This window comes from Xiphophorus couchianus, chromosome 3 (genome assembly GCF_001444195.1).
Source record: "Xiphophorus couchianus chromosome 3, X_couchianus-1.0, whole genome shotgun sequence".
Lineage (NCBI taxonomy): Eukaryota > Metazoa > Chordata > Actinopteri > Cyprinodontiformes > Poeciliidae > Xiphophorus > Xiphophorus couchianus.
Genome location: NC_040230.1, coordinates 5,213,703 through 5,239,490, shown reverse-complemented (window position 1 = coordinate 5,239,490; position 25,788 = coordinate 5,213,703). Strand labels below are relative to the sequence as shown.

At 34.7% G+C, this 25,788-nt stretch overlaps 3 protein-coding genes and 1 long non-coding RNA gene across 9 annotated transcripts; 3 read left to right on the top strand and 1 right to left on the bottom strand.

The window, feature by feature from the left end:
* Positions 1–780: 780 nt before the first annotated feature.
* On the top strand, positions 781–5,698 carry LOC114142179 (uncharacterized). The gene is made up of 2 exons (XR_003594973.1): positions 781–1,041; positions 5,598–5,698. It is a non-coding gene; the product is annotated as an uncharacterized LOC114142179 (long non-coding RNA).
* On the bottom strand, positions 2,116–25,542 carry LOC114142173 (fucolectin-6-like). 5 transcript variants are annotated; one of them, XR_003594971.1, is made up of 7 exons: positions 14,569–14,749; positions 14,352–14,419; positions 13,963–14,260; positions 12,446–12,600; positions 10,607–10,886; positions 10,230–10,465; positions 2,116–2,143 (listed from the first exon to the last, which is right to left on the bottom strand). XR_003594971.1 is itself a non-coding variant. In XM_028013310.1 (6 exons), the coding sequence occupies exons 2-6, from the start codon at positions 25,205–25,207 to the stop codon at positions 10,315–10,317; spliced, it is 948 nt and encodes a 315-aa protein (XP_027869111.1). In that variant the 5' UTR covers positions 25,208–25,220; positions 25,368–25,542; the 3' UTR covers positions 9,825–10,314. The 5 variants fall into 5 exon arrangements, 4 of the variants coding, with proteins under 4 accessions (XP_027869111.1, XP_027869112.1, XP_027869110.1 ...); XM_028013310.1 differs by lacking the exons at positions 2,116–2,143; positions 14,352–14,419; positions 14,569–14,749 and adding exons at positions 25,144–25,220; positions 25,368–25,542 and having other exon boundaries at positions 9,825–10,465; XM_028013311.1 differs by lacking the exons at positions 2,116–2,143; positions 14,569–14,749 and adding an exon at positions 25,368–25,444 and having other exon boundaries at positions 9,825–10,465.
* Positions 6,128–10,299, top strand: LOC114142171 (macrophage mannose receptor 1-like). Of its 2 annotated transcripts, XM_028013307.1 has the most exons (6): positions 6,128–6,235; positions 6,559–6,605; positions 6,765–7,136; positions 7,686–8,030; positions 8,140–8,237; positions 8,342–10,299. In XM_028013307.1, exons 2-6 carry the CDS (start codon positions 6,572–6,574, stop codon positions 8,447–8,449), a joined length of 957 nt encoding a protein of 318 aa, XP_027869108.1. In that variant the 5' UTR covers positions 6,128–6,235; positions 6,559–6,571; the 3' UTR covers positions 8,450–10,299. The 2 variants fall into 2 exon arrangements, with proteins under 2 accessions (XP_027869108.1, XP_027869109.1); XM_028013308.1 differs by lacking the exon at positions 6,128–6,235 and having other exon boundaries at positions 6,542–6,605.
* LOC114142176 (macrophage mannose receptor 1-like) lies at positions 17,204–18,920 on the top strand. The gene is made up of 4 exons (XM_028013316.1): positions 17,204–17,296; positions 17,539–17,574; positions 17,695–18,069; positions 18,568–18,920. Exons 2-4 carry the CDS (start codon positions 17,541–17,543, stop codon positions 18,918–18,920), a joined length of 762 nt encoding a protein of 253 aa, XP_027869117.1. The 5' UTR covers positions 17,204–17,296; positions 17,539–17,540.
* Positions 25,543–25,788: the final 246 nt, after the last annotated feature.

Sequence of the window (25,788 nt, the reverse complement as noted above, 5' to 3'; positions counted from 1 at the left end):
AGGAAATTGTTACAGGAGTAATGATCACATATCCCTCACCCCACCACACAGATTTTGCATAATGATCCTCTTCAGGCATTTGTGATAGCTAGCTAGCAATAGCTACGTTTCTATTACAAATGTGCACAAAACTTTTTAAATATTCTGAAACCGCCACCCCTCACAAAATTTAGCAATTGTAGTGTTTCCATTAAATCACATGCGAATATGTTTGTTAACGCTGTCTTTAAAAAACATGCCGCACCATGAACCTCCAACTATTGTACTTTCTGTTCAATCAATCAATCAATCAATCAAATTTTATTTGTATAGCATATTTCAGCAGCAAGGCATTTCAAAGTGCTTTACATCATTACAAACACAGAAACACAATACAATATAGAATCAATCATTAAGTCAAGTTACATCAATAAATTTGTAATTGATTACATTTCAAATACAATTCTAAACAAGTGGGTTTTTAGTTGAGATTTAAAAGAAGTCAGCTGTTTTACAGTTTTCTGGAAGTTTGTTCCAAATTTGTGGTGCATAGATGCACCATCTGCTGTTGTCTTCTTCTTCGTGGTTTGCGGCAGCGACAACATCCGGTTGTTGATGATGTGACTCGTGTGTTAGGAAAAAAGTGTTTCCATTGCACTTTTGTGAAATAAATCAAAAGCTACCTCGGGCTAGAGCTAAAACAAGTTTTTTTCGAAATTGGAGAATTTCCATGAAGCGAATTTATTTGACCTTTGGCGCGTGACGTCACGCTCTTCAGAACGCTGCGCGCTCCGCCATGATGGATGTCAAAACAACCAGTGAGCCCGCTAGCTCCTGTCAAAAAACCGAATTTGTTGCCTAATATCGCTTTTATTTTGTTGGTTTGACTGTAAAAATGGTCACAGGGTGCTGGGCTGTCGGCAAACGGATGAGGATGATAACTAAACTTTTCATTTTATCGTCTTGATGAGGAAAACAGACGGTGAAGGATAGCAGCAGCTGTCAATCATGACTGCAAACCCTCGGCTTGATTGCGGATTTGCAGCAAAAACATTTTACAAGGTAAGAAGGTTAACGTTCATATACTTAATAAGTTAGCAAGCTTAGTCGGGTGCAATAAAATATTATTTTATACAAGGTACGCATCTAATTATTTGTAATCAAGGAAAAATGCGCAACCAGTGTAGCCTAGCATACGAAAAACTGGTAAGACATACGCAGACTTTGTCATTCAACTGCACATTTAAAATGTACATATTGAGCACACATAATAAAACAAATAAATATGTAAATGACAATAAAATGCATCAATAGAAATAAAAGATTAAGAGGAGCTTAGTACACTTATGGCGCTGGAAACAAAATTAAAGACATGTTGGTATAAATAATGTAGCAACTTTTGGCAAAATGGTGCAATTTAATCAAATCAGAAAACATGTCAGGAGGAAGAAAGTGATCAGTATTTAAGCTAGTTATTTCCAGATTTTGTAAATACTGGCGTCTATGAACCCCAACTAGCTGTGCTACTTCCACAGACAAATTAGCGTGACTTGAACAAGTAAGAGCCAAGACTATACGGGCAAAAACGCTTGCATACTCCTGCCCTCACTTCCCACATCCATCATGGCGCCTCAGCGTAATTAGGTGATGTAGTTGCAAAAGGCCAATAACACGAGACAGATAATGTGTGAAAAAATCAAACTCCTATGTCTCCACCATGTGGCCCTACTGCCATCTACTGAAATACACCCTCTGGTTAGAAACAACCAATCAGAACCAGGAGAAGGGTCTTAGTGCTGTCAATCACGCTCATGAATGTTCCAGTGTGTACAAGCTAAAGTTTGCTATTTTGCTGCAGTTGTGCTAATGGTGGAGAAACCATTATCTGCTATCATCGGTGGCCATGCTAACTAGCCTGCGAATTAATGGCAGGCTCTGCTGTGGGAGAGGAACAGTGGCATATTGCAGCATGTACACGAGCATGATGGACAATGCTAAGTCGTGCCTCCAGCTCTTATGGTCTTGGCAGCCGGTCATCTCCATAGGGAAAGATGAAGAACAACTAAGATTACTTTGCAATAAAAAAATACTTGTGAAGTTGTGAAATAAATTTAGATATTTTACTTTGCTAATTAGTAATTACATTTTATAAACAGATGCTTATTTAACTTCTCTTTCACCAGATTTCTCATCTCTAGCTGTTTTTTTAGGCTCTTACCAAAGAGGAGTGCCGTTCCAAACGTTTGTTTGTTCATTGTAGAAGTTTCTGCAAAAGCAAACAATTATAAAACATCTAGAAAATATAAATATACTCCTGTATAAAATAGAAATAAATCTTTGATTTACTCATTATAGAGTAAATAAAAAATGAGAAGCAAAATATAAGTTTCTATCTAATTTACATTTATTAGATTTTTAAAAAGATTTTTTTGGAACTTTTTAATTAGATTTACACAATTCAAATCATAGCATTACCAGAGCCAGGTGATTAGACAAAAAGCAATACAAAATTTCCCTTGTTTTGGAGTTGATTTAAATTTTTAGATATAAATAAATTGAATTTACAAGACAATTGGTCTCTGGAAAATATGCTTAAAATGATAAACTCTCAGTTGTTGGTAAATTAGTCGAACACGTTGTTATGAATGCTGATGAAACAAAACCTATCAAAAATAATCAAAACTTCAACCTATTAATAGCTGCTAAAATGTAAAAGCAATACTCACGACGTTAGCAGCTTGCTGCTCCAAGGTTGACATCTCAGCTTTTGAAGATGGGAAGAAGATGAGAAATGTGCAGTTTGTCACAAAATTTACATATGCAAATGTTGACATTTAGATATAATATTTGTAGGTTATATACATGACACAATTCTACAAGTGAGTACATTCAAGAAGTTAGATAAAAGACAATACTTTGTCTTTTACAAGGAATTTTCTAAACTCCAAAAGCTGAAAATGTTAAACTTTTGAAATGCAGAAATTTTCTGAGATTAATCTCAAAATTTCCGAGTTATTTGGTTGAAATTTTTTTTTTCTTTCTACAATGGCCCTGACTCACTGTCATACTTTGAGTACTGGCATGCAGGTTGGAAGTTTTATTTCATTTAGAAACATTAGTAATTTTAGTGCCAAGCTCAATTTTTTAATGAGAAAACAAGCTATTTGCCATAGAAACCTACAAAAACAACAACCATTCATTAAATATTTAAGATAAAAGCTTTAGCTTGTGTGAATGGGAAGATTGTTTGTTTTCTAACATCAGCAAAGTTTTAATTGGCATCAAGTCAGCAAAATTAACTCTAAATACAAAAAGTAGCATAACCAAATAAGAAAGGTGTGAAACACAGATTGAATCTTTTACGTCTAAATATCCAGTATGAAAAATGCTAAACTTTTTGTCGTTTGTCACGTTTGCTGGTTGTTTCATTAGAACCCAAGTCTGACTCCATTATTTTAGAGCTTTATGTTGAACCTTGTTTACTTTATTTACTTTCAGCTTATTGGTGTCTGAAAACATAATTTCCTATTCAAACAAGCTGAATTTGCATTTTTAGGAAGTGAGTTAGCTGCCCCATTTGCCTGTGTTTGACTCCAGATCACTGTAGGAACATAAAAACATCACATTGAAACGTCACTGTAAAGTCAAAATTAAATGGACCTCACGTTGGATGCCTGCTGCCTATTTTTATACATACATAGGAAGTGTTATTGGGATTTTAAGAGAATCCCTTTTATTATTATTATTTTGATCCAGAGGATAGAAAAAATGGAACAATTTGAAATATGAAACTGCTGTTGCTGAAAAGTATTTTGATCATTTTTGTTGCCTGTAGAATCAGATGTTTGCATAAAAATGAAAACAGGTTGGATTCAAACCAGTAACTTCCTGCTTTAAGGACTAACTGGCACTCTAATAAATTCACCCTAATCTTTGTTGGGGTTTTTTGTCTCCCAATAATGTCCCCCAGTAACAAACTGATGTTCCGACATTAATTTTCTGAATCTGGTGGTTTTAGTTTTCTTGTTTCTTTGCCAAGACCTTTTAAATTGTCGTTTTTGTAACACAAAACAGGATCAAATCTAATATGTAAAGAATTCAGCTTATAAAAAACAGAAACTAGTTTCAATTGCAAATTTCTTAGTACACCTGTATAAAACAAAACAGTAACACTTTGAAGGGATGTGCATAAAATTGACATGACTGTCATAAACATGACATCTGTCATGAACATGAAGGAGTCTTTATTAATGTCTATGACTGTTGTCATGAAATGTCATTCAATAAATGACAATTTTAATCCAAAGTTGCTTTAAAAGTTGGATTCAAAGTCCATTAAAAATGCTAACTTTGCATTAGAGTGTCATTATTTACAAAATCATGCACTTTTAAACTTGTTTGCCGTGTCCACAGTGATGGAGAAAGGAAAATTGAACTTTTTTACAGCCAGGGTTTTCTCAAAGGAACAAATTAGCATTTCCCTGTAATTTGCAACTCTTCAACGTGACAGATTTAAAAATCTTTTGAATGAATCAGATCAGCGAAATATCAATTAATTTTAGTAAATCAATTCACTAAATAAGGCACTTTATACAAATTAAGAAAACACTGATCTTTTAAATCCTTTGTTTATAATAGTTTTTAACATGTAAAATTTGAAAGTTACCATTGTAACACAAAAATGCTTTTGTCTTTCAAAAATGTACTTTTTGAACTGAAAAAAGAAACAATCTTCACTGAAATGCATATTCTAATTTATTGAACATGACTCTTTATTATAATTATTTGGAGAAAATTTAAACATATCCCAAAATTAAGAACACTCACCCCAATTAAGTACTTTACAGATTACTTTAAATAATCTTTACAGTTTTCTATACCACCACAGTAAATAATTCAAAAGTGAATAATTCAGAAAGGATGGGAACAACAATACCCTGGAAACCTGCCAGTCCCTTTGTTTTGCATATTTAACCAAATTATTTCCATGAGGTTACTCACTCTATAGAGCTCAGAAAATATTCATCTGTTTCTCCTGAGCAAATATCCTCCTCAGATATTTGACTTTTGGAACTGGCAAGTAAATAATACTGGACATTTACACACAGGACTGATATCAATAACCTACCAATAATCTATCATCCAATCACTGACTGAACCAGGAGCAGGCATAGAAACAAAAGCAATCAGACTGAAACCCTAAAATCAGGAAATGTTTTTTTCTGATTTGTTGTTGGTAAGAAATAGAAAAGTTATCTAACTGTTATAGAGAAAGTAAATACCTGATCTTACCTTTAATTTTCATACGGCTTTGCATACAGATTAGAAGACCAATCTCTTGAGTTCTGATCGTCTGAAAGCCTTCTTGACGAATTCAGCAGTAAAATTAAGCACATGTTGTACTGCCAAATGAAAAAAAGATTAATTCACCAGTGAATTTTCAGTAGCTACTATTATTTTTGGACATGGAGCTCAGAAAACATATGGTAAAACTTTCTAAGAGTGGATCAACAAAAGAAAAGCTCTTTGGTACATTATTTTATTAAAGCAAACTTTAGTAAAATATTTATTTATTTAAATAAATAAATATTATTTTTTGTTTGTTTGTTCCATACCAGGACTTGCTTCAGTGGATTCATACCTGCACAAAAGGTCCAGACCAACGGCAGAAACCAACTCTGGTCCATTTAAAGTGGATCAAATGTGTCATGATTCAATACAATAAGTCTCAAAATTAAAGTTAAAAATCTGACATTTTACACAACTATGTCAGAAGTTGTGTAACATGATTATGGATCATCATGTTTCAAGGTTATTCAAACATAATGATCCATAATTAAGTTGTTTCTGATGGCTTCCATGTCAGTTGACCAAGATCAGGCTTTTCCAAATTGTTTAAATACAAAGTATATTTACTTAAAAGAAAGTTGTAAAAAAAATATCCTATAGAATCTTTTTATTTTGGCATTTTGGAAAGAGACGAAATGTTTGTTAAACAGTAAATGTTTAATCTTATTTGATGTCAGTGGGGAAAAAGGAATGTGGATTACTGGTCTTTATTGTCATTTGCATGCTGCTTTCCATACAGAAGAAGAAAAGCAAGTAATTTAAGACGACTGTCACAAAACATCCACCACACACCATTCAGAGACACCTTTAAACACACTTTGCAATGCTACTGTAACAAAAGTTTAATTCAGAAGTTAATTTTTAGTAGCCTCTATTATTGCTGAACGTAGGACTCAGGAAACATAAGGTAAGATTATTTTCTATTTACTTTATGCCTTTATTTTGGCACCTTGTATTGTTGTTCTTATTTTGCTTTGCTTTTATCTACAGTGGTTAGATTATAAAATTGTTGCTCATTTAGTTAAAAAAATCAAATATTAAGGTAATTATAATTTGAAATACTATACATTTAAAATGTTTACATTTCTAAATAAATTCAATTCATAGAGAGAAATCATACATGGCATGTTACATTAACATCTCTCTATCTATTTTATTAGCCACTATTACAACGTTACTAAATACTTTGCTATATAAATAAGTTAATCTCAGTTTTCTTTCTTCCCGTAGCTTCATAGCAGCCATGGAAAATGTCATAAAGCTAATGATTCTTGCAGGTTAGTTTTCTCCAAGTTTTATACATTTGTTTTATACGTGTGTAAAACACGTGTCACCTCCAGAGCATATTTTCTAAAAGAACAAAACACTTATCTTCTCAGACAAGAATTTAACACTAATCCTTGTTGCTTTTTACACTTCCTACTTTTCTTCTACAGGACTTTGTTCTCTTTGTCTCTGTGTGTATCAGTACCAATATGTCTTATTCCACACTCCAAAAACCTGGACGGAGGCACAGAGCTACTGCAGGGAAACGTGCGTTGACCTGGCCACCATGGAAGACATGAGTGAGATGGATATGGCTCTTCAAAGTGTTGGAGATGACTACAGTGATGCCGTATGGATTGGGTTGTACAAAGGAAGTGACCTAAAGTGGCACTGGTCTATAGCAGACAAAGATTTCTACAAGGATGGAGAAGAAAATCACCTAATATGGAGCTCGTTAGGTACCGACAACTGTGGTGGTTACTATTCTGGAAAACTTTTTACAGTCTCTTGTCTTGTTACCAAATATTCAGTCTGCTTTGATAGTGAGTATTCCTTTTACATTTTTCTCCTAATAATATGCAAACACTGACAATTAATTATGCATAACAACACACAAATGAGCCTAACTGTGCTCAATAATAATATCAGAACATGTTTACATAGAGATGGTGTACAGTATGTGTCTCACTGGTTTTATGTAATGCAAACAATCAGTAGTGTAAACAAACATATTATTTCAGCAGCCATATTGGATATCTAACTGTGGCTGACTCCATCATTATCAAGCGTTCTGTTTGACTTCCAAGTACAAACAAAATGCCCTCCATGTACACTCTGACATGGAAATTGCAGTAACAATAAGATTTTCTGCATGCATGGATGTATGTTTCTGCTGCATTTGTACCTCTTGTCCACATAGAAACTGACATACTATGTCCAAAGTAGATTTTGTTTAAATCCATAGAAGACTTCTTTTATTAATCTGTATGAATTAAACAGTCTAAGAATAACAAAAACAATGTTGTTTATGCCTGCTTGGTGCATTCCCGCTATTGCTTTTGTTGTTACAAACACAAAAATGTGCTTTTCAGTTTCAGAACAGGGAGCAGCTCAGTACATCCTCAGACCAGAGCTGACAAATTGGACCACTGCTCGAGATTTCTGCAGAAGAAATTACACAGACCTGGTCAGCTTGAGGAATGACACAGAATACACGACAGTCCAGAAAGTAGCCAATGGAAATTCAGTATTTGTTGGTCTCTTCAGAGACCCCTGGGTTTGGTCAGACCTGACAGACTCCTCACTAAGGTACTGGAGGCAATCCCAAGTGGTAAATACAGAATATCATCAAAACTGTGTTGCAATACTGAAGAATGAATCTGGTAAATGGGGAGACAGGAAGTGTACAGAAATGCACCCTTTCCTCTGCAAATGCAGTAAGTAAACGTTTCTAATCAGTGCAGCCTGAAACTTATGGATAAATAAACTGTAGAACCAGTTTCTAAGCAACGCTGACAAATGATTTGGTTTTATTTTGAATTTTAGAAAAATCTAATCTGCAGATTGTGAAACTGGGGATCAGCCTGCAGGACTCAACTTTAGATCTGAATGACCCTACAGTGCAAAACAGCATCTTGGAGCAAGTAAGTCTTCCAGATGTCAAGCCTTCAAGTGAAGATATGCTTTGATTCAGTTAGCTTAAACTACATTTACATACTGGTTAAAAAAGATGTTTTCTTTACCCCAGATGAAGCAAAGGCTGAGTGAAAATGTGAATGATGTCATCCATGTTAACTGGAAAAAACACTCAGATGGAAGAGTTTTCATCAAGGAAACAGAGAAACTCAACACATGAGAGGAATACAGCAGGACTGCTAAGATTCTGACTTGAAGATGTAAAAGCCCACCAACCAGGATGGTAACAAAATAAACAACATTTTGCTGTAGCTCATAACGCTTTAATAAAGATTTTTTTTCCAGCAAAAATACCATATTTTAGAAACAATGTGATGATTATCCTACTTATTGTTGCTTTTGAATATCAGAAGTAATAAGAATGTAGAAACTTATCCAAAAAAATTTTCTCAATTACTATTACTACTAAATGGTTTTAAATACAATCTTTGTATTCCTTGCTGTCTATTTGTCTTTTAGGTGCATAAAAAGTTAATTTCAGATTTTTGTGAAACTCATCTGCCCAAATTACTAATAAGTTTCTTTCTTGTTATCTTCTATGTTCTTCTAAAGGATGCATTAATATTTAAGTCGGCTTACCTAGCATAGCATTATGTGAATTTATATGCTACTATTTTTTCTTTTACATGAGAAACCTACAAAAATAAAAGTTAATCAAGTAACTTATCTGCCCTGGTTTGATATTTCCTTTCACAAAAGTCCTTAAAAGATTTTAATCATGGAAAAGATCTAGAAATAGTAATGTGCTTTTTTCCCAATTAAAAACCAAAATCCATTGCAGATGTGTGATTTTCTGACAGAAAAAATACAACAATCAGCAACACTTGATTTACTTCTGAGGGGAAAGCAAAATGACACCGGAGGCTGGTGCTGTGGATTTTGCAAGTATTTGCATAATAAGGAAGTAAAACGCAGTAAATGGCCTTGAAGGAAAGGAAAGATGAAAAGCAGTAATTCATTGTTAATTAACTGGTGGCGAAAAAGGCAGCATATTCAAACAAACTAGATTTGTCCCATGGGTGGGACTCTGCCAGTTAAGAGGTTAAACTGTAGCAGAACCAGATATGAATTTATAAGGGGACAAAGACTTTATCTTACATAAACTCCCATTTAATTGTTTATGTCAAACCCTATTTGGTTACGAGAGCTTCTCTTCGGAGATCTTGTACTAAGACAAATCCTCTAGTAGAGCAAATATAAAACATAGAAAAAAATTGTATATATGATAGTTTCCATATATCAAACAAGACCAGGTTGGACCCTTTGACCCATTAGAACTGCATTCCTGTTCATGGCAGAGATTCAAGTAAGTGTTGGAAACATTCTTTAGATATATTAACATGAATCCATGAAACAAATGAAAACATCCCAATGATGCCCTGTTATTGTCAGACACTGTTGAACAGTCCATCCCAATTGCATTGAGTTACATGTGATTTGTTGATTTTCTAGTTGTGTCAACAAGCAATTTAACAGAAAATTAAGTGGTGTGCAGCAATAACACTATGTACAAATAATCCACAACCAACTTTGCAGACTTATTATAGTGATTTAATAAAGAAATACACACCAGATTTCAAACCAGTTGAATAAACCACAGAATGAAAGAGACCTATAAGATAGATCATAAGATAGTTTGATTGTCTGATAGATATGATAGATAATCAGTCCGACAGATTCTGTTCAAAAGACAAGATTTGAAAGAGTTACACATTATAGTTCTTCATTTTAAATTAACTGATAAATTTGTTGCTCTTTCTTTTTTATTAGTTTTTCAACCTGTAGTCTCAAGTTTTTCCTTATCTTTCAAAATCAGACCCAGCAAGCATCCCATAGTGTCCCAAAAACACGTGATTGGTTCATCAGAGGCCTACCCCAGCCCAGAACTGCTTTCCCCATAGTGAGTTTTATTTTGGTTTTCAATACAATCAGATATTCATAAGACTTTTTACAACCTCTAGTGGTAAAAATGAATCATTCAGCTTTAACTTTAAACCACAGTCATGTCATGAAAACTTAGTAACTTTAATCCAGTCTCGATGCGTACACTTCTACCTCACACAGAGTGAGATATTCATTTCTTCCAGGTATGACAACGTTGACGTATCGACCATCCATGCCGTTGCACTGAAAGGTTTCAGTAAAACCTGGAGCGATGGTTGAGATCACAGCACACCTGTCAGAGGAAAAAAATTTAAGATTTCAGGAAAAAATTAAAGATACAGTCCTTTAGCAAAAGTCATTATGAGAAATTAATTTTTGCTTATAACAACGTTTTATTTGCATTCAGTGTTTTGATAAAATGACTGTAAACTACCTGGGATTGTTATTTCCATTGTTGTCAAGTGAATCTCCAATACGAATTTCAGCTCCGTTAATTCGAGTGGGAACTTCAACCCGATTGGTTATGTTAATATTGAACACTTTATGGGTTCTTCCCAGGTCCAGTCTCCACCAGGGGCTAAAGTCATTATTTGTGGCACTGCAGGAACTCTGGCTAAAGCGGCCTTCGCGATACCCATCGATAGCGTAGTAGGCAATGGCTCCAGGATAAACTGTTGACTGTGAAGCTTTTCCATAAACTGCCACATTTTCTTCTGCAAAACAAAATGTTTAACGTTAGCTGTGATACATAGTCTTCTAATATGCACTGCTTGTTGACAACTGCACATCTTTATTTAAAAAGTTTACTTTTTTGTTTGTTCAAATAGTCCATTTTGTATTTTATTGATGCAAAACTTATTGTTTTCACATGTGAATAGGGATTGACATACAATTTGTTATAGAAAATAGATCTCTGTCTACTTTCTGACAGTACACCCACCATGTGCTCTTTTCCATTTTTTGTTTTAAATTACCATGAACTTTCAGCAGATAAGCTACTGTATATTTTTAAATACATTTTACATTCATGAACAGAATTGACATTGAAAAAACATTGTTTTTTGTGCAGATTTTATCTGATGATCAGTGACGTGCGGTAAGGTTCATATTTGGTGAGGCACTAACTTAATCATAATCATATTTACAAATATAGACCATCTGCATGTTATTGTTTACATAAGGAAATTTTGCGCATGCGGACAACGCTGGAGGGCAAAAAGACTATTGTTTTACATGTCATGCTTAGCCGCGCTGCCGCCGTAGAATAATTACGTTAACTCAATCAAACTTAGACATGTAGATATTATTAATTTCGTGCTGTGCTCCACAGCAAATGGAAAAACCGTAAAGTACAACTCAAGATACGTTGCCATAGCAACTGACAACACCGAAACAAAAATAAAAACACTCAAATATTTCTCACACAAAAAGCAGAACATTTAGTAGTATGGTTTTAGCCTTAATGTTTATTTTGCTATTATTAATAAGTGATTGCTGTGGTAAGAAGGGAAAACCATAAATATATCGCAGCACTTTACTGTATGGCTAGCTCCATGGCTAGCTCGCTGTTACTGTCTCTTACTCTGCAGTTGTGCAGTCACAATGTCTGGGATCATGAGCGCCCCCTGCCATGTGGCAAGAGAACTGTCTGCCTCACCTCGATTCTGATCTCTGCCGTTTCTGATGGCTTCCGATCATTGAATGGGAAATTTCGGAAATTCAGCGATTTTGAAGGAAAAATAATAATCAAAATTGGTTAAGCTAAATGAAAAATATATACTTCATAGTGCAAACAACAGGGTGAAAATAGCAATATAAATTATTTTATAATTATATGATGACGGGTGAGGCTCTGCCTCGCCTACCTCCCTTGACCGCACATCACTGCTGATGATTGAGTTGAATATTGGCTAAGACAAATGTCTTCAATAGTTATTACTTTGGCTTCGAAAAGTCATAAAAACAACACACAATTTTGAAAAAGATTGTTTTGTCATTTTTAACCTTTAAGTAAACTTTATTTTGTAAATGCCCCAATTCAGGCATCATAAAAGCTAAATATGTATTTTTTTTTTGTTGTATATATGGTGTGAATGCAGTTTTAAATGTTAGAAGATGCAATACGACTTATTGGAATTGAAACCTGAGAAGTTACAAGATGTACAGTGAGCAATCTTCATTGAAGTACACCTGGGGTAACTTGCTCTAATAAATCAAGCTTGTAAGAAGTGATCACTGATCATTAAACAAACATGTTTTGAAAGATTCTCACCAGTCGGGGCGCGGTATCCATAGACCTCCACTTCACAGACATGTAGAACCCGGTTCACACCAGGTGCTATAATGATCACATAACGTCCTTCCACACGTTCAGTAAAATTTATTGCATAAGAGCTTCCAGCTGCAACAGTAGAAACGGTAGCAACCCTAGAAAAGAAGAGTTGAGTCAGTAACATTCAAGACTTTGTAAGAGTAATTCCCACAGGGTTTGCTGAAGTGTTTAAAATGACATACCCAAATCTAATTTTGTAATTTTTTTTAATCAATTACTAATTATTTCGATAATCTTGGTATCAATATAAACATAACATTTGGAAGTGTTTTTGCAATTTACAGACTATAAATGTTTAGAAATATCATAAATAAGGCTAAAATCATTTGGAAACCATAGAACCACCCCTGGACATTACCTGTGCAAAGGTCAATGCATCTAAGGTAAACGAAAAAAAAAAAATTGCTGTTAAAATCTTAGGTTGCTTGAGTTTGTTTTGGGTTTTGTCATTATTTGTGTTCCTTAGTTTCTTATCTATGTTAGTTTTGCGTTGGTTTTACTTTTTTCATTTAGTTCCTATAGTGATTGTAGTTATGTTTATTTCTTGTGTCTATTTTTTACTTGATTATTCTAATTTTATTATGTTTCTTTGTTTAATTATTTCCCAGTAGATTTAGATTTAGATTAATTTCCCAGTGCACAGTGCGCTCTCACTCAGCCCCTGTGTTGATTCCTCTTTTTCTCTCTCTCTCCTGAGCATGTCTTCTGCTCTCTCGCCTCACACCCATTAACTCATCAGCCCAGGACTATTGTTCCTGCTTTTCACATCTCTTTCATTCACTCTTTGCTGGTTCTTTCCATTACTTGCTCATTTTACCCTGCATACTCCCTTTATCTCCTTGTTGGCGTTTACATTGTGGATTATTTACTCCCTGTGTTTTTTGTAATTTTGTTTCTTGCAGAGAGCCTCCACCATCTCTTTGCATTTGGTTCCATTATCAAGTGTCACTAAAACAGTAACATTTACAAAGTTTAATGGAGTTTTGCCTTAAAACTGTGGATTTCCTTTGTTTTACATGTCTAAAATTGCTTCTTTTTTTCTAAATTACCCTCATCTATTTTTTTTAATCCGAAACAATAAATTGCCTCTAATTGAAGTGTATTTTTTGGAAATACAGTGTAACACAAGAAAAATTACAACAATTTTAGACACATTTTACAAAAACATAAAATTATAACACCAAGTATACAGTATATTCATTTTTTGTACTTCCAGAGCTCCCTATAATGTCTTTTTGATGATGGTTTCTGGAAGCTGATGTCTGTCTTTTAGCCCTTGGGCATAAACTCAAATGCTCAAATTATTTTTATCAGCTTGTAGCTCAGAGTCTTTCGTTTCTTTGGATACTAAATATGTCTCTGTTTAAGGGGAGGTGAAGAAATGAAAAAAAAAAATCAAATCTGAGCAGCATTAAGCCTCCCTTGTCTCACACTGTAGTCATGACATAAACACTCACAGTGGGTTTGCAGTGCCATCTTGTCGTAAAGATTTTCCAATGCGAACCTCCACACCATTGAGTTGCTCTGCACAGCAGTCTCCTCTGTTGGTGATGATGACCTGGGTGACTATATATGAGTCCAGCAGGTCCACTCTCCACCAGGGGTTGTTTTCTGTATCAGTGTGGGTGCAAGATCCCTTTGTAAGGTCAGCATTTAGGTTTCCATCAATAGCATTGGAGGCACCTACAAATACATTCCACTGCTCCCCTTTGTACTGAGAAGACTGTGTAGCTTTGCCACGCAAAGCCACATTTTCTGAAATGAATAGAGAAATTCAACGAAGAATAAATTAATCCTATTGTTGCAGTATTCTAAATTTACTCAAACACTGTGACATGCTACTTACGGTAAGTGTAACCTGAGTACATTGGCAGGAGGAGCAGTAAATGAAATAATACATCGTACCTCATGATTCTGACAAAAACAGGAGCAAAAAACTTGGATTTAGGTTATAGTTATAGTTAGTATAACTATTTTATAACATTTCATGCTATATTGTAGTAAACAGTGCACTATTTGTGAGAAATTCTTGTACGAATTATTTAAGAAAACTGAGAAATTACCTTGATTCTTTGGTGGGTTTGCTGTTTGAGGTGAGGATTTGCCTTTGAGCGTTTGCTAAGTCCTTCACTCATCTATTTATATCAGGTAAAACTCAAATGTTGTCCAATCACATCTCAAAGAGAAGTCAGCTCCTACAATTCTCAGTAACCTTCAGCTTACAAAGTCCAGCTGTCACTGGATTTAGTTATTTAGTTTCCCATCTTTATTTAAACAGATCATGGTTTAGTTAAACTCAGTGTTATGCCTCCTAACTGAAAGAGGTCATTACCACCAACACAGTAAAATATTAACCAAGGTCCAGAACACTTTCAAATTCAATGTGAATCTGAAAGTGGATCTTTGAAACCTAGTAATCATCCTCAGATCAAAAAAGTAATATGGTTATTCTTAGAAAAAAACATCTAGAAACTTTTCTAAAGGAACCACTTCCATGAATTCTGTTGGAATTTAAAATATTAGACATTAGGAAATATATTTGAAGTTAAATAAAGGGAACATGTTGCTTTGAAAAACTAATACTCAGTTTGTAAGTTCTTACAAGCTATTGTCTGTAGGAATGTTTTACCCTTAGCTGCAAAATGCTTGATGAAAATATTTAAAATTTTGAATCCAACATTAATCAATTGTTCAGGGGAAACATCTGATAAAGGAGTTTGTAAAAATGCCGGTGTTGATGAGAAATTAATAAAGTAAGTTATTAGTGAGTATAATTTCTGTTTCTTTCAATTCCATTTTGAAGTCAGTCTGAATACCATTACAGATTAACATTCATGTAGCTATTGTGATTTGTTCGTCTTAAAATAAAACAATTTTTAATCTTTATGCACAAAGCATTATAGTTTTATTTTGTGACTCCTCTTTGAATTGTGGGAGACAATCTCTGAAAAGCAGGAACGCAGAAGTGTCCTCAATCACTCATCATCCACCAGCATTTTTCCTTCTTATCAGTTTAAAGCCCAAATATTTGTATATCTGTCAACATAATACATTCTCTACAAAGCTTCAAATATCTGGAGTGGAGAGTAGGTGAAGTGGCTGTTTCTTAGAAGTGGCTGACTAATAATAAATTATTCAATAAGATTGTTGATACAACAAACTACAAGTCAAACAGGTCATGTTGGACTCCTTTAAAAGGATAGGAGAATTTGAAACATGCAACATATTATTGAAACTTACTTTACTTTTTTATTCATCTCATTTAAAATAGTTTTTGAAATATCTGCAAATTAGTCCAAAACATTTAAGTACAAAATTTAAAGGAGTCAACAGTTGCTTTAAATGAGGTGGATTTAGTTGTTGAGCAATATTGAAAATTCCAAGCTGTGTCTATTTATGTTACCCCAGACTGGCTTGGCTGTAAAAATAAGGGAAAAGTTCTGAGCTGGTAAACAGTAAAAACAATAAAGTACAAAAAGTTCAGAAATATTTTTAAAACGGAATCATTTCAACACCACATGCCTGCAACTAAACAGAGTTAAAAAAAACAAAACAAATGAAAGACAAATGCTTGAAAATGTGGCTTCGGGATCACACACTGGGAATGTGTGTGATATTTATGAAATTATTTTTTGCACAGTTAACCCTATCATTCTTTGGCCTTGTTCACCTTCAGCTTCTCTTGCTAAAGTGACACAGATAGTACTTTAAAACATGATTCTGCTGAATGAAGCTGCACTGGAGAAGCAATGCTTGCTTGTGTCACTCTCTTGTTTTTACAAGAACCTTGTCTGTGTTCACAAGATAATTAGAATAAAGTTTGCATTTGTCTGCTTTAAATGCTAACAGAGATTTGCGTAGAAAAATACTTTACAGTGTTTAGATACTGATTAACCTTGCTTGACTTGGCCACTGGATACAGCCATATAAGCCTAATATTTTCTCTAATGCTACAAGGGTGTATTAAGCTCTAAACTATAGTAGATATAAATGGCATTTTGACTACATAAGCAGGTTTTGTGAGGAAGTATAAGTGGTCATGTGATGCACAAAGAGATCTTTAAAATGAAACAAGTTTTAGATTTCTTGATCTTTTCTAACACTGACGATACCAACAACTGCAAAAGTTACCCACACATCCTTTTACTGTTTTATTTTATTTTTATCAAACTCTCGTTGCCTGTGATTGGTCTGGATGAATTAGCAGCCCCTTCTTTTATAAAACACTTCTAGATGACTGAGTTACAGACATCCCTACCGTCATTGTTTTATCCAACAAATTGTAGAATTTAATGATTTAAGGTTTTTTTTGCAGTTTCAGTTTGATACTTATTTTGGCTCAAGCTTGTATTTATGCGTTCTTTTTTATGTATCCCCTAGATTCATCTCCTTTATCTCTTTATTTATTTTCTTTTTGAAAATTTGTGATGGCATGTTACTAAATGTGCATAACTAAGTAAGAAATTCTTTACTTTTCAAACTCAAAAAAGTTCTTTCTTTTTCTAGAAAATTTCTGAGGTTCATCTAAAAATGTCTGCCTTTTTGGGTGGAAATTTACTCCTTTTTTGTACAATGGCCCTAATATGTTGTCATAAAGGAATGTAAACATGTGATCTTCTCTGTAATTTCCATATGGTTTTGCATACATAGAAAGATAAATAAAGTCATGCCTACCAAAGCATCCACCACACACATTAAGCAGACTCTGTACTGCTAAAGTAACAAAAGATTTGTTCAACAGTTAATTTATAGCCACTATTTTTCTTGAACACTTTGCTCAGAATACATAAGGTAAGAAGCTTTTTAATTCTCAATACTTACCATCAATTTTTCATCATTTAAGACAATAAACAATTTTTATGCACATTTGTAGTTGATTACATTTCAAAATAAATATAATTGTTGAAGTAAAATCCTCAATAGCTCATTACAATGCTATCTCTCCATCTAGTTTATAGACCACTGTTGAGGAATTATGTGACGTTTTCCCATAAATTAATCTATTTTCTCTCTTCCTATTCACTTCATTACAGCCATGGGAAATGTCACATGTCTTATAATACTTGCAGGTTAGTCTTATACATCTGTGCTACGTGTCTGATGGAAACAAAACAATTATAATCGTCTCGGACAAGAACATTTCCAACTAATCCTTGTTGCTTTTTACACTTCTAACTTTGCTTCCACAGGACTGTGTTCTCTCTGTCTTTGTGTGCATCAGCATCAATATGTCTTATTCCACAGTCCAAAAACCTGGACCGATGCACAGAGTTACTGCAGGGAAACATGCATTGACCTGGCCACAATCGAAGACATGAAGGAGATGGATATGGCTCTTCAAAGTGTTGGAGATGACTACAGTGATGCCGTATGGATTGGGTTGCACAGAGGAAAGGAGCTAACTTGGCATTGGTCTCTGGCAGACAAATATTTCTACAAGGACGGAGAAAAAAATTATATAAAATGGAGAAAGCCTTTAAGTCTTAACAACTGTGCTACTTTCAGTAATGGAGAACTTTCTACACTCTCCTGTCTTGAAAATAGACATTCAGTCTGCTTTGATAGTGAGTATTACTTTTGCATTTTGGTCCTAATAAGACATAATGAAACAGCACACATGCATGAGTTATCCATATCAAAAAACAAATGAGCCTATTATGAATGCCAGCATCTGGGACTTGGTATATTTCAAAATTTTGAACACAATTACATTTTGAGTTGTGAAAATTTTTAAGTTTATACTGATGTGCTTTATTATCCCAAAGGCTAGAAGAGTCATTGCATGATCTAATTCCAATAACTAATCGAATAACTTTGGATTACTACTTGCAAATAAGAACGTTTTCATTTTTATGTCTTCTAGAGTGAAAAAAACATGTTTTTCTAGAGATGTTGTACAGTATTTTCTGAGACAATGGTTTAATGCGATGTAAACCATGAAAAATTGTTTATTTCTGAAAGTCTGAAATTCCTTATATCAGCACAGCAGCCACATTGGATTTTATCTCACCTATTGTTTTTGCTGTAATAAATACAAAGTATTATCTAATTTCTCATTTCAGGAACAAAGCAAGGAGCAGCTCAGTATATCTTCAATCCAAATTTAATGAAATGGACCGCTGCTCGAGATTTCTGCAGAGAAAACTACACAGACCTGGTCAGCCTGAGGAATGACGCAGAATACGCGACAGTCCAGGAAGTAGCCAATGGAGCAGCAGTATTTGTTGGTCTCTTCAGAGACCCGTACGAGTGGTCAGACCTGACTGACTCCTCACTAAGGTACTGGAGGGAATCCCAACTGGTAAATACAGAATATCATCAAAACTGTGTTGCAATACTGAAGAATGAATCTGGCAAATGGGGAGACAGGAAATGCACAGAAGTTCATCCTGTCCTCTGCAAATGCAGTAAGTAAACATTTTAAGCAATATAAACTTATTGTAAAATGTGCAAAATAAGGAAGCAGTGTATAACAAATTATTTTGATTAATTTTGATTTTAGTACAAACTAAACTGCAGTTCATAAAACTGAGGATCAGCCTGCAGGACTCAAGTTTGGATCTGAATGACCCTGCAGTGCAAAACATTATCTTGGAAAAAGTAAGTTTTCCAGATATTTATGCAGGTACATTTTGGTTCAGCCAATATAAACTTTATTGAAAAAACATCATTTTCCTTTATCCCAGATGAAGCAAAGGCTGGGTGGAAATGTAAGTGGTGTCAACAAACTTAACTGGAAAAAACACTCAGATGGAAAGGTTTTCATCAAGGAAACAGAGGAACACAACCAATGAGACGAATACAGCAGGACTGCTAAGATTCTGACTTAAAGATGTAAAAGCCCACCAACCAGGATGGTAAAAAAACTTTTAGCTGTTGCTGAAATCTAGAGAAAATGAATGAAGAGCAAATGCTGGCACTTCTGAAGTTTAGTGTATGGAGACCAACACCAGACATTGTTGAACTTCCTTCAGGTTAAGCAACTGTTCCTTTCTTTTTTATGCATTTTAATGGGAAAGGAACATGTTCATCCCTTTACACAACACAAGAAAAGTGAATAAACTCTCAATTGTTGCAGCTATTACAGTGTTTCAAACTGCCAGCAGCCATATTGGATTTTGATGAAGGGGTTGATGAGATGACCTCTGAGTTTAATTTTCCTGCTAGGAATTCTTAGTTGGATGTTTTGCTACAATCATGCATTTATTTTTATTCTTCCGCTTTTTTTGTGTGGGAATAAGTCCAGCTCCAGTTTTGGTATTGTTTCAAAACACCTTCACAGTGTCTTAGAAAACTTTAGAAGTTATATTAATTCCAGTATAAAGATATGTAATCTGTAATAATTTAAGAAGTACAGCATTATTGTATGACATAAAACGGTCAGCAGGTTTGGATATTGATAAATGGTTTTAAGGAAATTTTTTTGCCAACTATTTGTCTTTTAGATACATGACTTGCTAAGTTCACATGCTATCTGTATTTTTTTCAAACTTAAAGTTAATAAAGTAACTTGTCTGGCCTTGTCTTATTTAATTGTTTTGCAAAGGTTCTTAGAGGTTTTCAGTCATCCAAAAAGATTATTTCTCACTCATTTCTACTTATTACTTATTTCTTATTTTAAAACCAATATCCCATGCAGATACAGGTGATAATCTGATAGGATAAATACCATGAGCAGTCAGACTTTATTTACTTCTGAGTAGAAATAAAGATGGCTGCTGAGATTGATGTAGCTGTCTTTGCAAAGCAAGTAAGTGATAAATAGTGAATGCATTTCAGGAAAAGGAAAAATCAAAAGCAATTACCAACTCATTTGTCAATTGTTGATTTTAATGACTTAAACATCATTTCACTTGAAAATAAGAGGGGAGAACTTCTTTAAATTCATTGCAGATGTCATTCATGACCTTATTTCAAATGGCAGATTATCAAGTCAAACATTCAGACAATCTCATAAGACTCCAGACAGCAATACAAAAAAGAAAGTATCTGCTTTAAGTAAAAAGCCATTCATTGTTTCATTTGTAAACACATGCTTCAGTCTGAGATACAAATTAATTTAATATTGTAAATATACACAGTTATAAAACACTTGAAAGCTCACCTTTTGTGATGTGAATGGATGTCTGAAGGAGAACCATCCATGCCGTTGCACTGAAAGGCCTCCATCAGGGATTAAAGTCATTATTTGTGATAATGCATGAGCCCTGGCTAAACCAATTGTAAAATGATTATTCACATGTGCCTCAGTCACTTCCTGGGAAGAGGTGGATGTTGTCTGCCTCTCTGGGGCTCCTATGGTCTTAGACATGGATGACTTTCCCTTGATTGCTTTTTAGCACTGAATATTCCAAGCTTTTGACACTTCTCTCCACTTCTAAGATCTTTGCACCTACATATGACTCTTTCACACAAACACACCCATTCAACCCAATCCAAGCTCCAAAATACAAATAATCCAAATGGTTGAAGGTCATAGAAACAAAAGCTACTTTTCCATCAAGTGGTCAGTCTACTTTGATGTCAGATACAGTCTTGAGTTAAAAAGTCAATCATGCTATTAAGACACCATCTTAGGATATATATTTTGCAGAACACAACTGACCTGGCAAATATGGGCAACCAGCTCCTCCATATGACAAGACAGGTCAAAATAGTGGATATTTTTTTCTTTAAAGACTTTAATACATGATTCTCTTCAAATCAATATCCAATACAGATTTCAGTTCTATCAATTTGAGTGTTAAAATTCTACCTGGTTGGTTACTCTAGTAGGAAACATTAAGAAGGTTTTTTTCAGGTGCTATCACTACTAGAGGTCTGAAGTCAGAATCTCTATGAAGGATAAGCTACATTCATTTAGAAGATGGAGAGAAAGCAATAATCCAATTGTTCTGTTGAATATTTGCTGCTGTTCCTTAGATTACAGTCTGTTCTCTTTCATTCCATAGCTTAGTTCAAACTCTGGCTTTTGGAAACATGTTTTAGTATCTTCAGGCTCAATCCAGTCTAGAGCCGTACACTTCCACCTCACACAGAGTGAGGTACTCAGTTCTTCCAGGTACGACAACATTGATGTATCGGCCGTCCATCCCGTTACATTGAAAGGTTTCAGTAAAACCTGGAGCAATGGTTGAGATCACAGCGCACCTGTTAGAAACACAAATTATTTTTGGTTCAGTGAGCATTTGAGTTTTACACAAATAAACTTGTCCTCTCTTGCTCTCTTTAAGAACACTTTACAGTACCTGGGATTGTTGTTTCCGTTGTTGTCTAGTGAATCTCCAACACGGATTTCAGCTCCATTAATTCGATTGTGATATTCTACACGGTTGGATATGTTGATAGAGAACACTTTATGGGTTTTTCCCAGGTCCAGACGCCACCAAGGATTAAATTCCCCTGCTGTATGACTGCAAGAAACCCTGTTCGAATGGCCAACACGATTCCCATCAATTGCATTGTAGGCAATGCCCGTATCATACAAAGATGACTGAGTAGCTTTTCCATAAATTGCCACATTTTCTTCTGCAAAACAAAATTTTAAATGTCTGCTGTGATACATAATCTTCTAATATACAGTGCATATTGACAGTTGCATATCTTTATGTAAAAAGTTTACTTTTTTGTTTGTTCAAATAGCCCATTTTGTATTTGATTGATGCAAAACACATTGTTTTGATATATGAATAACGACTGACATAACTTGCCCTAATAAATCAAGCTTGTCAGTGGTGATCACTGATCATTAAAATATGATCAAACATGTTTTGAAAGATTCTCACCAGTCGGGGCGCGGTATCCATAGACCTCCACTTCACAGACATGTAGAACCCGGTTCACACCAGGTGCTATAATGATCACATAACGTCCTTCCACACGCTCAGTAAAATTCATTGCATAAGAGCTTCCTGCTGCAACAGTAGAAATGGTAGCAACCCTAGAAAAGAAGAGTTGAGTCAGTAACATTCAAGATTTTGTAAGAGTAATTCAGACAGGGTTTGCTGAAGTGTTTAAAATAACATGGCCAAATCGAATTTTGTATTTTTTTTTAGCATTTACAAACTATTTTAATATTCTTGGTATCAATATAAAGATCACATTTGGAAGAATCCATCAGAAGTGAAAAGATCACAGCAGCTGATAGATTTGTGCTCCACAGCAAAGGGAAAAACCGTTAAAGTACAACTCAAAACCATTTCTTTCTCGCTCTCTGTATTAGCGCAGCTATGCGCAGATTCGTTGTAATAGCAACTAACAACAACGCCACAAAACAAACAAACAAAAACAAAAAAACACTCAAATATTTCTCACACAAAAAGCAGAACATTTAGTCTGTTGCAGTAATATGGTTTTAGGCTTAATGTTTATTTTGCGATTATTAATAAGTGATTGCGGTGGTAAGAGGAGAAAACTATAAATACAGTATGTCGCTGGACTTCACTTTACTGTATAGCTTGCTGTCACTCTGCTGTTATGGAGTCACAAAACCGATGTCTGGGCTCATGAGCGCCCCCTGCCATGAGGCAAGAGAACTGCCTGCCTCACCTTGAATCTGTTTATGATCGCTCCTCAGCACACGAAACACGTTACACACACAATTGGTGACAAGAAAACACTGTACATTATATACTAAAGCTAAATTATGGAAAATCAGTTCATATAAATGTTTTTAGTCATTTTAATGGCGACATACAGACAGGAGGAACGTATTCCCATAGAATGGCAGCCAGTGCAGTTAGAGAGAGGTTGCACAATCCAGGGTGAGGCTCAGCTCGCTGCTGAGCATTTGAATGGGAAAATGCAAAATTCAGTGATTTTGAAGAAAAAAATCATCAGAATTGGTTAAGCTAAATGAAAGATAGGTATTTTATAGGACAAACCACAGGGTGAAAATAGCAATATAAATTATTTTATCATATTTTTCTTCCATGATGAAATGAGAAAGAAGTCACAGCACATCACTGCTTTCTCATTTTGGCCTGCGTACTCCCTTTATCTCCTTGTTGGCGTTTACATTGTGGATTATTGACTCTCTGTGGTTTTTGTAATTTTGTTTATTGCAGAGAGCCTCCACCATCTCTCTGCTTTTGGTTCCATTATCAAGTGTCACCAAAACATGAACATATTACAAAGTTTAATGGAGTTTTGCCTTTAAACTGGGGATTCCCTTTGTTTTAATCACTAAACTTATTTTTGCATGTCTAAATTTGTCTTTTTAAAAAAAGAATTACCCACATCTATTGTTTTTATTCAAAACAATAAATTGCTACATTTCCCTCTAATTGAAGTGTATTTTTTTGAAATACAGTGTAACACTGTAGACACATTTTACAAAAAAATTAAATTATAACACCAAGTATATATATACATTTTTTGCACTTCCAGAGCTCCCTATAAATGCTCCCTTTTTGATGAAGGTTTCTGGAAACTGATGTCTGTCTTTTAGCCCTTGGGCATAAACTCAAATGCTCAAATGATTCTTATCAGCTTGTAGCCAAGAGCCTAATGTTTCTTTGGATACTAAATATGTCTCTGTTTTAGGGGAGGTGCAGAAATGAAAAAAAAATCAAATCTGAACAGCATTGAGCCTCCCTTGTTTCACACTGTAGTCATGACATAAACACTCACAGTGGGTTTGCAGTGCCATCTTGTCGTAAAGATTTTCCAATGCGAACCTCCACACCATTGAGTTGCTCTGCACAGCAGTCTCCTCTGTTGGTGATGATGACCTGGGTGACTATATATGAGTCCAGCAGGTCCACCCTCCACCAGGGGTTGTTTTCTGTATCAGTGTGGGTGCAAGATCCCTTTTTAAGGTCAGCATTTAGGTTTCCATCAATAGCATTGGAGGCACCTACAAATGCATTCCACGGCTCCGCTTTGTTCTGAGAAGACTGTGTAGCTTTGCCTCGCAAAGCCACATTTTCTGAAAAGAACCAAGAAATTCAATGAAGAATAAATGAATCCTATTGTAGGTTGTTTGGCTTAAGAGATTTGTGCAGTCATTAAAAAAAGTCTTCCATTTATTTGATAGTTGATAGTTTGAATGTTACTTATCTGTCTCAGTGGCACGTACTTGCATTACAACAAGTATTTTATGCAGGCATGAAACAAATGTTTTCGCTATTTATATAAAAACACAATGAGAAATCAGATGAAGTATTTTACTGTCTTTGCATTTTGACAGCTTGTTCTAAATTGGCAATGATGAAGTCGTGTCCATAAAATCAATAAATGCAATGAATAATAAGTAATGCTTTTATCAGCTTTGAAAGGAGTTGTAAAAGATTGCACTCTTAATGTATTTTTAAATAAATCAAACAATCAATCTTGCATTTTCTCAAAAACACGAAGTGGAAAAACAGGCAGCTAAAAATAAAACAGGACAAGAAAACACATTTTTAGCCCATTTAGGGAACCCTCAATGTAAAGGTTTATAAATATAAACTACATATATTTGGAAGTCAGAGTATTAAGGTTTTTGCCTAAATTTAAGAAAACCCGTTCTCTAAAGACAAAAATCATTTTAAATAAGTTCAATTAGGCCAACCTGCTTTGCGCAAATATTAATGCTCCTATCACAAACAATGCTTATGGTCTCTAAATTTACACAAATACTGTTGCATGCTACTTACGGTAAGTGTAAGCTGAGCACATTGGCAGGAGGAGCAGCAAATGAAATAGTACATTGTACCTCATGTTTCCTCTTGTCCTGTTTTTGATTTTGACAGAAACATGAGGGAAAAGCTGGGATTTAGGACAATTAGTGTAACCATTTTCTAACATTTCATGCTATATTACAGTATTACTGTCCTATTTGTGAGACATTCTGGTAAAAATTATTCAAATGAGAAATTACCTTGATTCTTTGGTGGGTTTGCTGTTTGAGGTGAGGGATTTGCCTTTGAGTGTTTGCTAAGTCCTTCACTCATCTATTTATATCAGGTAAAAGTCATATGTTGTCCAATCACATCTCAAAGAGAAGTCAACTCCTACAATTCTCAGTACGCTTCAGCTCACAAAGTCCATTTGTCACTGGATTTAGTTATTTACTTTGCCATCTTTATTTAAACAGATCATGGTTTAGTTAAACTTTAGGCAGACACAATAAAACAGTGTTAAGCCTCCTAAATATAAAAGGTCATTACTGATAACACAGCAAAATATTAACCAAAGTTCAGGACATTTGGTTAATATTCAATGTGAATCTGAAAGTGGATCTTTTAAACAAACTAATCATCCTCAAAATACAGGAGTATTATGGTGATCGTCAGAAAACA

Coding starts and splice junctions, on each gene's coding strand:
- LOC114142171 (XM_028013307.1), top strand. CDS start 6,572: ATGGAAAATGTCATAAAGCTAATGATTCTTGCAG. Junction 6,606..6,764: donor AAAGCTAATGATTCTTGCAG/GTTAGTTTTCTC, acceptor TTTCTTCTACAG/GACTTTGTTCTCTTTGTCTC. Junction 8,031..8,139: donor CCCTTTCCTCTGCAAATGCA/GTAAGTAAACGT, acceptor TTTGAATTTTAG/AAAAATCTAATCTGCAGATT.
- LOC114142176 (XM_028013316.1), top strand. CDS start 17,541: ATGGGAAATGTCACATGTCTTATAATACTTGCAG. Junction 17,575..17,694: donor ATGTCTTATAATACTTGCAG/GTTAGTCTTATA, acceptor TTGCTTCCACAG/GACTGTGTTCTCTCTGTCTT. Junction 18,070..18,567: donor ACATTCAGTCTGCTTTGATA/GTGAGTATTACT, acceptor TTCTCATTTCAG/GAACAAAGCAAGGAGCAGCT.
- LOC114142173 (XM_028013310.1), bottom strand. CDS start 25,207: ATGAGGTACAATGTACTATTTCATTTGCTGCTCCTCCTGCCAATGTGC. Junction 12,601..13,962: donor GATGGCACTGCAAACCCACT/GTGAGTGTTTAT, acceptor CTTCTTTTCTAG/GGTTGCTACCGTTTCTACTG. Junction 10,887..12,445: donor TGGATACCGCGCCCCGACTG/GTGAGAATCTTT, acceptor TTTGTTTTGCAG/AAGAAAATGTGGCAGTTTAT.